General features: G+C 41.4%; 1 protein-coding gene across 1 annotated transcript; it reads left to right on the plus strand.

Annotated features, from left to right (window-relative positions):
- The first annotated feature begins 1,583 nt into the window (after positions 1-1,583).
- Positions 1,584-6,615, plus strand: ndufa4a (NDUFA4 mitochondrial complex associated a). The gene is made up of 4 exons (XM_073071705.1): positions 1,584-1,712; positions 4,680-4,768; positions 5,756-5,816; positions 6,386-6,615. Exons 1-4 carry the CDS (start codon positions 1,671-1,673, stop codon positions 6,440-6,442), a joined length of 249 nt encoding a protein of 82 aa, XP_072927806.1. The 5' UTR covers positions 1,584-1,670; the 3' UTR covers positions 6,443-6,615.
- The last annotated feature ends 4,917 nt before the right edge of the window (positions 6,616-11,532 follow it).

Here is an 11,532-nt window from a genome sequence, read left to right on the forward strand (position 1 = left end):
ACTTTGAGAGACTACCGCCAGAGTCTCTAAACTCTAAACTCTAAACCGGCTAGGCCGGTGACTAGCGGGGTGCCTCAGGGATCTGTTTTGGGCCCAATGTTGTTTGTAATATACATAAATGATCTGGATGATGGGGTGGTAAATTGGATTAGTAAGTATGCTGATGATACTAAGGTAGGAGGTGTTGTGGATAATGAGGTGGGTTTTCAAAGCTTGCAGGGAGATTTATGCCGGTTAGAAGAATGGGCTGAACGTTGGCAGATGGAGTTTAATGCTGAGAAGTGTGAGGTTCTACATTTTGGCAGGAATAATCCAAATAGAACATACAGGGTAAATGGTAGGGCATTGAGGAATGCAGTGGAACAGAGAGATCTAGGAATAACAGTGCATAGTTCCCTGAAGGTGGAGTCTCATGTAGATAGGGTGGTGAAGAAGGCTTTTGGAACGCTGGCCTTTATAAATCAGAGCATTGAGTACAGAAGTTGGGATGTAATGTTAAAATTGTACAAGGCATTGGTAAGGCCAAATTTGGAATATTGTGTACAGTTCTGGTCACCGAATTATAGGAAAGATATCAATAAATTAGAGAGAGTGCAGAGACGATTTACTAGGATGTTACCTGGGTTTCAGCACTTAAGTTACAGAGAAAGGTTGAACAAGTTAGGTCTCTATTCATTGGAGCGTAGAAGGTTGAGGGGGGATTTGATCGAGGTATTTAAAATGTTGAGAGGGATAGATAGAGTTGACGTGAATAGGCTGTTTCCATTGAGAGTAGGGGAGATTCAAACGAGAGGACATGATTTGAGAGTTAGGGGGCAAAAGTTTAAGGGAAACACGAGGGGGTATTTCTTTACTCAGAGAGTGATAGCTGTGTGGAATGAGCTTCCTGTAGAAGTAGTAGAGGCCAGTTCAGTTGTGTCATTTAAGGTAAAATTGGATAGGTATATGGACAGGAAAGGAGTGGAGGGTTATGGGCTGAGTGCGGGTAGGTGGGACTAGGTGAGATTAAGAGTTCGGCACGGACTAGGAGGGCCGGAATGGCCTGTTTCCGTGCTGTGATTGTTATATGGTTATGGTTAAACTGACTGGTGTGTTAAATAGATATTTCGGCAACACCAACTCCAGTGTTTCTCTGGTGACTCAAATCACAATCACAAGGGTATTCAGGTTTCTTGTAAGTAAATGAATCGTTTGCCTAAAAGCACTACTGGAAAGACTATGAAAGGAGGGGTAAAATAATCGGTAACTTTTATATTAAAATAAACCGTCGCAACCAACGTTTACAGCAAAGATGACACGCATCCTCACCCAGCCCCGCCTACATGCAGTTTCCCCAGGCTGGAGTGACACGTGACAGCTTACTGTTGAAGCAGCTTCGGAATGTTCGGGTCACGTGATAGTGACTGCGGCGGGCCCTCGGAGACTAGGGCTTAATCGCCTGCATTGGTTAGGTAGCTACAATTTTTGCCAGATTTTCAGCATTATAATGAAGAATTTTATTTTATTGAAACGCAGTCATGCATCAGTTTTTTTAAAATTAAAAAAACGATAGGAATATTTGTGATGGATTGACGTGAGGGAATTTTCGCTCAGGAATTCGTGTGGTCCACAGGCTCCCAAGCCCCAAAGGTGACATTGCGCGGGCGGCGGCGGCACAAGAAAGCAGCACCATGTTCGGATTGATGTTCCGCCAGGCTAGGAGCCACCCTAGTGTAAGAACCAGCAGCAGAGTGGAGGTCGTGCTTTTATCCCCTCCGTGCGGCGTGAGGAGGGCAGAGAGTTTGGGGTGGGAGGGAGGTGGAAAGACGGCAGTGGAAGAGCGCTTGGGGTGTGGTGTGTGCGGAAGAGAATAAGGGGTTTGGTGGTAGGGGGAGAGAGAGGGCGGTGGTAGGGTGGAGGTATGAGTGGGGATGTGGGTTCATTTTGTAGCATTGCAGGTAGGTAGTTCAGGAGAAATGTGGATGCAGGATTGGGACGGGGAGATGTATGGGTTGACGTATGGGGAGATGTGGTCGGATGGTGGTATTGGCAGGCAGGTTTGGGGAAATTGGTAGGTTGCAGGGGAGATGAGGTGAAAGTGAAGTGCAGTGTGCTGCAGGCATGCCCCATGTAATTCCTCCCTTTGAGTTGAAAATTTTCTGGATTTAATGCATCAAAAGTATCAGGATGAGCTCTCACTTTAGCCAGGTCTGGCTGCACACGAGGGCCGATCAGCATGTGATTAGAACGTGTTTGCTGACAACTGCCATTTTTTACTTGTCTTTAAATTGCATAAATTTTTAAATTTTATGTCTGTTAAATTTCCTTCCCATTGAATGCTCATTCAGTTATATTTTTAAATTACCTCTGGGTTTTATTAATTGTAGATTTTCTGATTGTCGACTTGCCAGTTTAAATTACGGATAATCTGAGTTGTGATGAGGTGACATTGATTTCAATTGGGGCTGCAGATCTGGATTATGGAGATTTTAAGAGTTTTCAATCCACGAAAAAAAGCATGCTATCCGTGCTGAGTACTCTAGTGATGACAGCTGCTGTTTTCAGTCAATTATATTGGCATGATTTCTCTTATTAATATAGATACTCCATTGTATTCATTACAATTTAGTGGATGATATAATGGTTGTAATTGAGTTGAGATTAAAATATCATTTGATTTCTAGATATTTATACAGGACAGCATTATCCCATTTGGTTATGTTTTCATGAGCTGACAAGATGCTGACATCAGTAGTGATGTCGGTTTATTTTTCCACAGTTGGACAAGAGCTCTGCAATGTATCCAAATTGCTACAATCTGTGCTAATTTTTTAAATTATTACTATCATGGCTTTAATCTACCTGAATATTTTAAAAAAAAGTAATTGGAAGATGGGCTGAATTGAAATTATTTTCCTCTTGCCACACTGTTTTATCTGCTTTGATATATTTCTGTTGCACGTGATCAATTAAGTATTTTTATGATTTTTTGGTAGAATGGATGCAATATTCTTGGAATAAACTACAATTACAAATGTACTTTGAAGAAGGGCAGAGAATAAAGTTTCCTACAATCCATGTTGACTTAAAAAGTTGGCTTAAGTGCTCATAAGAGAAAGAAGCCGAATTAGGCCACTTGGCCCATTGAGTTTACTCTGCTATTCCATCATGACTGCTTTATTTTTCCCCTGAAGTCCATTCCCTACCATCTCCCTGTAACCTCTGATGCCCTTGCTAATCAAGAACCTATCAACCTCCATTTTAAATATACCAAATGACTTGACATCCACTGCCACATGTGAGAGTAAATTTCAGAAATAGCCAAAGAAATGACTCTCATCTCTGTCCAAAAGGTGCAGCCTTCTATATTTTGTAGGTTTCAATGAGATTCTTCCCCCCTCCCCCCGTTCTTCCGCCCTTATGAACACCAGCAAATAAGGCCCAGAACCACCTCACATGCATTAACCCTTTCATTCCTGGGATCATTCTTGTAAACCTTTTCTGGGCCCTCTCCAACGTCAGCCCAAAACTGCTCACTATACTCTGACAAATGCCTTATGAAGCCTCAACACTACATCCTTGCTTTTGTATTTTAGTCCTCTGGAAATGAATGCTTACATTGCATTGGGAGTCTGAGTGCAGGATTCACTAAAGTTCAACCTGCAAGTTAAACTTCAGGGAATCCTGCATGAGGACTCCCAATTTCCCTTGTATCTAAAATTTCTGAATTGGCTCTCCATTTAGAAAATAGTCTACATCTTTATTCCTTCTATCAAAGTGCTTGACTTTACACTTCCCTACACTCTATTTCATCTGCCACTTTCCTCCCCATTCTCCTAATCTGCCCAAGTCCTTCCACAGACTCCCTGCTTCCTCAACTCTACCTGCCCCTTCGCATATCTTTCTATCTATTTTATCATATGCCTACTTTATCATGTGCTTCCAAGTACCCCAATGCCTTGTTCTTAATAATGGACTCTTGAAACATCTTGCCAGCCACTGAACTCAGGCTGAACCTTTTATTTCCTGTCTTTTGCATCCCCCTCTCCTTTGAGTGGAGTGACATTTGTGATTTTCAGTTTCTGTGGGATTTGACCATTTAGATCAATGTTATACTTCAAAATTACTTTTCAAATTGTAAACTAGCCTTTCCCCTTGATAATAATTTGCTTCAGATATTAGGAATGATTGTAGAATAGTATTTTTTAAATTATAAGTAAAATAATGAGGTTACACGATAAATGAAATCCTAACCAACAGTTTAGAAATATTTTTTGACACAGGAGTAGATAGGCAGTGCAGAAAATTCATAATTGCAAAGTAGTCGGGTTTAGCATTTCTATTTATTTAGTAGTGTTCCACTGATAAAACATTGAGTGGTGGTCATTTTAAATGTGTTTATGACGTATGATAGGTTAAATATTTGAACATTGTTTTTGATGTGTTTGTGAATCTGTATTTTTGCTGGATTCTTGGAAAAAGAAGGCTTGTGGAAACAGGTAGCTGCTGATAGAAGTGACAATATGTGAAATTGAAAGTTCATGATTTGCTTTAGAGTGAATATTTATATACCGGTAATAACTCTTGAACACATTAATTTCACAGTCCTTAGTTTTCTGGTATCTTCCATTTGAACTAGTTGTGAATTTATTGCTGTACATTAATGACTTTTCTTCCCCCCCCCCACCATTCTTTGATAGCTAATTCCACTGTTTGTTATCATTGGGTCCGGAAGTCTTGGAGCAGGCGGTTACCTTATGCGGATTGCCTTTCGCAATCCTGATGTTAGGTAGGTGATTAAGAATGTAACACTTGTCTTGTTGAGGTTGTGTGTAAATCACTGACCTCTGTAGTAATTCACTTTCTAAATACTATCTTGTGACAGTGATTTGCTGTCTTCATTACAGTTCAGCTTTTTGTTGAATGTTTTTACATTAAATTGCATGTTATAATTTTTAATGACAAGATTGCATATTGAATCATTTAGAAATTGAAAGCTGAATCCAGATTTTCTGGTGTAAGGTCCAGATTGACATAGACCATATATGTCAAACTCAAGGCCCGCGGGCCGGATTTATCTTTGGCCCGCGAGATAATATCTAATTACTATTAAAGCTGGCCCCAGTAATCGAAGCGCCTATGGCGTATGATATGGCTAATGCTGAGTTTATTCAGGTACCAGGTTTTCAGGGTTTTTAGTGTTTATTCGGCAGTCTTGCTCGGCAGTCTTCTTCGTAAGAAACGGAATTTGTAAAGTGAAACACTTTGTAGTTATAGCAGAGACTGAGACACATGAGAGCAGGCTGAAAAAACGGAGGCAACGAAAGCTGCATTCGCACACGTCCGACTGATCCGGCCCGCGTGAAGCTGCATTTTGCTCAATCCGGCCCGTGACCTAAAATGAGTTTGACACCCCTGACATAGACAATAGTCTTTAATTTAACTTCAGCCAAGAATGTATTGATTAGAATGAGATTGAAGTGTTTTGATTTCAGGAATGTAATATTGCACTTGAGCAGTACTTGGGTTTTAGGAAGGGATGTATCATAAGGTTTTTTTAAAATATGTGCAAAGAAATGTTGAGAAACAGGTGTGTGGCTATAACAAAGGTTTCAACAAGAATTTGCAAAAATGGCTTTTATTTGAGTTGGTTAAAGAGGCATATTTTTCATAAGTCAGTCAAGTTTATTTTTATATGCACAAGTATGCACAGGTGCAGTGAAAAACTTTGAGATATAGCATTCATTGCTAACTATGCAATCCACTTCTACCATAGCTGGAATCGCAAGAGCAACCCTGAACCGTGGAATAAAATTGCACCTAATGAGCAGTACAAGGTAACTTTTTTTTACTCATCGTAGCAGAGCTGATTTGATTATTGAGCATGCTTTAATTTCTTGCTTTGTTACCTGTGCAATATGTTTGTACAATTTAATTTTTGAAATGTTAGCTATTAATAAAACCAGGGTATAAAATTGGACCAAAGGCCACTTGGAATCATTTGCTCAATTATTTCCCAAGGAATGTTTGTACATTGTTTTGGATAGGAGAAGAACTTGAGCGTGACTGAAATAACATATTGTAATAATTTCCTTCTCCACCCCTTCCTCACCACTTCCTCCACATGATGAGGTTAATGTTAGATTTGCAGTTGTACAGGCACATAAAGACAAAACAATAGTATTAATGAGCAATTAAAATCACTAGTATGAACGAAAGAGGGCAAAACTGGCAAATAGACTTTAATCTAAACAAATGGGCATTGGCATGTCATAATGGCTTGGGTACTGTAGGATTGAGTTAAACTTTTTTCCAATTCAGATATTGAATGTTAATTAACAAGTGTGTTTCATATTAATAGACATTTTAGTCAAACTTCTTGACTAATCTTTTTCTCTGTTAATAGTTCTTTGCAGTGAACATGGACTACAGTAAACTGAAGAAGGAGCGACCAGACTTCTAAATGCTGACAAATGGGTTGTTTGTCCAGATGGCTTTGCTGATCTGTAAAGCTTACTGCAAAATGTCTTAATATGTTTCGTGTTCATCAGTTTTATTGGAGTATTCAGTGGCCAGATATTCTACTGAACCTAATTTGTCTGTATATACCGAATGCAAATAAACTGATGTCCTCCATTTCACTTGTCTCCCTCTTATTGTCTAAGGGTAAAATCTGTAGTTGGCAATAATGCAGGCTCATCAATATAAAACAAATTATACCTAGAAGCATTTTTGTTTGAGACATTTGGAAAAACAAATGGCAATGTTATTTAGATGCAGAAGAAGACTGACGAGTGTAAACTGGATTCTAACATTTATTGCTATGATCTTTTTCTAAAATTCAAGATTTCCCACCTCAGAAGATCTAAAGCATCCATCTCTTTGGATGAGGTCTGTATCTTAACTGTCTAAAATGTGGATTGCATTGGCCTGTGTTTTAGATGCTCCATATGAGCCACTTTCCTTAAATATTAAGATGTACCATGCTGTTGTCGTGGTTACTTGAAATGACTTGGAGACACAGAAGTTTAAACCTTTATTTGCAAACAAAGGCTGAGGCAATCAATGAACTTGTCACCGAAAGCCCACCGAGCTCCGGTGTACAGCATTCTTTATAGTAATTTCTTATCTCAGTTACGTTTCGGTTTTATTAGCATACCCAATCAATTTTTAGTTGCATATCATCGATACATTAACTAATCAATCGCTCTTGCCTAGCTCTCGGTGCGCCACCATTATTTCTCACCCGTTCGCATTGGGGCCCCATTCCTGGCCAAGGTTATGTTTTCCAGACAACCTCCCTCACATTACATTCCTGCTCGCAGCATCCTGTCCGCCACCGTTATCTCTTACTAAACAAAGGCTGAGTGTAATACATGGGGTACATTTCAGCTAATAGTGCTGCTAGCTAAACAGGTGTTCTGTAATTGCCACAGTATGCAGCTAAGAGAGTACAAAGTATCTAGTTAAAACAATACATAGCAAAATGTGTCTAGTAAAATAATACATAGTAATATTCAGTACCTAGAAGAGATTACATAGTATACTAAATAGCTAGTACATAGTGATTATATTTCTCAATACTGTCACTTACAATCTGCAAGTATTTTTCACTCCTATGATCTTCCATTTGTCTAATGTTTAATGCCTAAACATGACTGAGTACAGGGTTACCACTTTCAGTACTAACATTTACAGAGAAGCAAACTTCCCAACAAGCCGATGAAGCAACATGCACAAAATCCTGGAGAAACTCAGCAGAACAGGCAGCATCTATGGAAATAAATAAGTAGTCAACCTTTCAGGCCAAGACCCGTCTTGGCCTGAAAGATGCTAAAATAAAAAGCTGGAAGGTGATGGGTAGGAAAAGTAAGGGGCAGGAGAAAAAGGAATCCAATAGGAGAGGAGAGTGAACAATGGGAGAAAGAAAAGGGGGGTAGGCAGGTAAGAAGAGATAGGAGGCCAGAGTGGGGCGGGGGGAGGGCATTTTTTTTACTGGAGTCGAAATCGATGTTCATGCCATCAGTTTGGAGGCTACCCAGGTGGAATATAAGGTGTTGGCTCTTGCACCCTGAGGATGTCCTCATCATGGCACGAGGAGGCCATGCACTGATGTGTTGAAACGGGAATAGCCACTAGGAAGTTGCGCGTTTGGCAGATGAAGTGGAAGTGTTCGACGAAGCGGTCCCCCAATCCCCCTCACCAATGTAGAGAAGGCTGTATCGGGAGCACTGGAAACAATAGATGACCCCAACAGATTCGCAGGTGGAGTTTTGCCACACCTGGAAGGACTGTTGGGAAGAGGTGAATGGGCAGGTATAGTACTTAGGCCACTTGCAGGAGTAAGTGCTGGAAGGGACAACTGGACAAGGGAATCATGAAGGGAGCGATCCATGGGGAAAACAGAAAGTGGAGGGGAGACGAAGATGTATTTGGTGGTAGGATCCCTTTTTGAGATGGCAGAAATTGTGTAAAATGGTGTGTTGCATGCGGAGGCCCATGGGGTGGTAGGTTAAACAAAAATATCACTGTTAAGGCAGTGAGAAGGTGTGGTGAACTTGGATGCTTGGGTAATGGAGGAGATGTGGGTGAGGGCAGCACCAAAGGTGAAGGAAGGGAAACCCTGTTTGGAGGAGAAGGTCATCTCTGATGTCCTGGAAAGGAAAACTGCATTCTGAGAGCAGATGCAGTGGTGAATTTTACAGGAAGCAGGGTGGGAGGAAGTACAATCAAGAAGACTAGGAATTGGTAGGTTTTTGTCTCCGGAGATGAAGACAGAAAGGGGAGGGAGGTGTCAGAAATGGGCAAAATGAATTTAAGGGCAGGTTGGAAGTTGTAGGCAAAGTTGATGAAATTGATGGGCTCAGCATGAGTTCATGAAGCAGCACCAATGCAGTCATCAATGTAGCGGAGGTAGAGTTGGGAAGCATTACCAGGGAAGGCTTGGAACGTGGACTGTTTTACATAGCCAACAAAAAGGTAGGCATAGCTAGGGCCCATGCGGGTGCCCATGGCTACCCTTTGAATTTGGAGAAAGTGAGAGGAGCTGAAGGAGAAATTGTTGAGGGTGAGGACTAGTTCTGCCAGATGGAGGAGGGTGGTGGTGGAGGAGAACTGGTTGGTTGTTTTATTGAGAAATAAGTGGAGACCTTTGAGGTCCTCTTGATGGGGTATAGAAATGTATAGGGACTGAAAATCCATGGTGAAAATGAGGTGGTTGGAGCCAGAAAATTAAAAGTTAGATCAAGCGCATGAGAGGTGTTGCAGATGTATGTGGGAAAGGACTGAACCAAGGGGGATAGAATGGAGTTGAGGTATGAGGACATGAGTTAAGTGAGGCAGGAGTAGGCAGAGACAAACCTGATTCAGAATCATTTAATGTGAATTTTATTGCTGCAGCAGTACAGTGCAAAGACATCTGTAAATTTCAAATAAATGAAGCAAACAGGAAAAGGAATATAAGGAGTGTTCACAGACTGTTCAGAATTCTGGTGACAGGAAGAAGCTATTCCTAAGTTACTGAGTGTGGGTCCTCAGGCTCTTTCTGCACTGATATTAGTAACAAAATGGTATGTCCTAGATGGTAGGGTATCTTAATGATGGATGTTCCCTTAAGGTACAGCCTCTTGAAGATGTCCTTGATGGCAAGGAAAGTTGTGTCTGTGGTAGAACTGGCTGAGTCTACAACATTCTGCAGCTTCTTGTGATCCTGTGTATTGGAGGCACCATATTGAACTTTGACGTCATGAGTCAGAATGCTCTCCATCTTCAATGCTCAATCCCCTGCAGTTTATCTGGCAGGAGCACATTCCAGTAGACAATGCTGTCATCTAAACAGAGCCTACTCCCATTTGGATAAGCAGGGCAGCACTGTGAGGATGGTGTTTTTTGATTTCTTAAATACCTTCAATACCAGACAGGCCTCATTGCTGGGGGAAAAGCTCCATTCAATGCAGGTTGACACTTCCATTGTATCCTGGATAAAGGACTACCTCACTGGCAGACCACAGTTTGTGTGGCTTCAGAGCTGTGAGTCTGACATGGCTATAGGCAGCAATGGGGCCCCACAGGGGACTGTATTGGCTCCCTTCCTGTTTATTCTGTATACATCAGACTTCAGATACAGCGCATTGAGTTGTGTCATCTGCAGAAATTCTCTGATAACTCAGCAATATTTGGGTGTACAAGGGGTAATTGATAATTTTGTGGCCTAAGGTACAAGGAGTCAATTTTAGAAAACCTAGCACATTTATTTTTCAACATAGTCCCCCCCCACCACACATGAACGCACTTAGTCCAGCGGTTGTGGAGCATACGGATCCCTTCTTTGTAGAAGTGGTCCACAGCAGAGGTGATTGATAAGTTTGTGGCCTATGGTAGAAGGAGATGAGTTACTAACTTCAAATTTTCTGCATTTTCACTCAAAGAGTTGAACTGCATGTGCATGTAACAAAAACGTCTTGGACCTCCAGGATTGTTCACAGCAGAGGTGATTGTTAAGTTCATGGCCTAAGGTAGAAGGAGATAAGGTATACAGCTCTCCTTACATGCACGTGCAGTTCAACTCTGAGTCAAAATGCAGAAAGTTTGAAGTTAATAACACATCTCCTTCTACCTTAGGCCACAAACTTATCAATCACCCCATGCTGTGGACCACCTCTGGAGGTCCAAGACGCCGACTTCTACAAAGAAGGGATCCATATGCTCCACGACCGCTGGACTACGTGTGTAAATGTAGGAAAAATAAATGTGCTAGGTTTTCTAAAATTGACTCCTTCTACCTTAGGCCACGAACTTATCAATCACCTCTCGTATAAAGGGAGGACGAATGCAGGGCCCTGGTGGAGGACTTTGTCAAACAGTGCAAGCTGCATCATCTGCAATTCAACATCAATTATACAAAGGAGATGGTGCTGGAATTTAGGAAGACTAAGCTGGCGCTGCTCCTTGTTACAATTGATGGTGAGGACATGGATGTGGTGAGGACCTACAAGTACCTGGGTATGTACCTGGACGACAGACTTGAGTGGAGCACCAACACAGGCTATGTACAAGAAGGGCCAGAGTCACCTATACTTCCTGAGGAGCTTTGAGGGCTTTGCCTACTTTGTGTTTGATCGGATTGAAATTCTCTAACAGAATCGGGCAAAGAGGATGGGATCCCTATGACACGGGATTCCAAAGAATCCATCCAAGAAACTTGCTTATCGTCCAGACCAGGCTCTGGTATCAGACCAGAGTACCCGTCCATAAAACTTGCTTCAATAAGTTCAATAGGTACATTTAATGTCAGAGAAATGTATACAATATACATCCTGAAATGCTTTTTCTTCACAAACATCCACAAAAACAGAAGAATGCCCCAAAGAATGAATGACAGTTAAACATTAGAACCCTAAAATCCCCCCCAGCTCCCACCCCCACCAGAGAAAAAGCATCAGCATGCAACAAAGCATCAATAAACATACAGTCTTGCAATACCCCCAACTACTCATTCACCCAGTAATTTGACATACCAAGGCTCTCTCTCTCCCTAATAAGGGAAAAAGAGGT

Source organism: Hemitrygon akajei, chromosome 18 (genome assembly GCF_048418815.1).
Source record: "Hemitrygon akajei chromosome 18, sHemAka1.3, whole genome shotgun sequence".
Classification (NCBI taxonomy): Eukaryota; Metazoa; Chordata; class Chondrichthyes; order Myliobatiformes; family Dasyatidae; genus Hemitrygon; species Hemitrygon akajei.

Bases quoted from the DNA above. Each gene is read 5' to 3' on its own strand.
- ndufa4a (XM_073071705.1), top strand. From the start codon at position 1,671: ATGTTCGGATTGATGTTCCGCCAGGCTAGGAGCCACCCTAGT. The intron at 1,713-4,679 runs GTAAGAACCAGC...ATTCTTTGATAG, and splicing joins AGGCTAGGAGCCACCCTAGT to CTAATTCCACTGTTTGTTAT. The intron at 4,769-5,755 runs GTAGGTGATTAA...CTTCTACCATAG, and splicing joins TTTCGCAATCCTGATGTTAG to CTGGAATCGCAAGAGCAACC.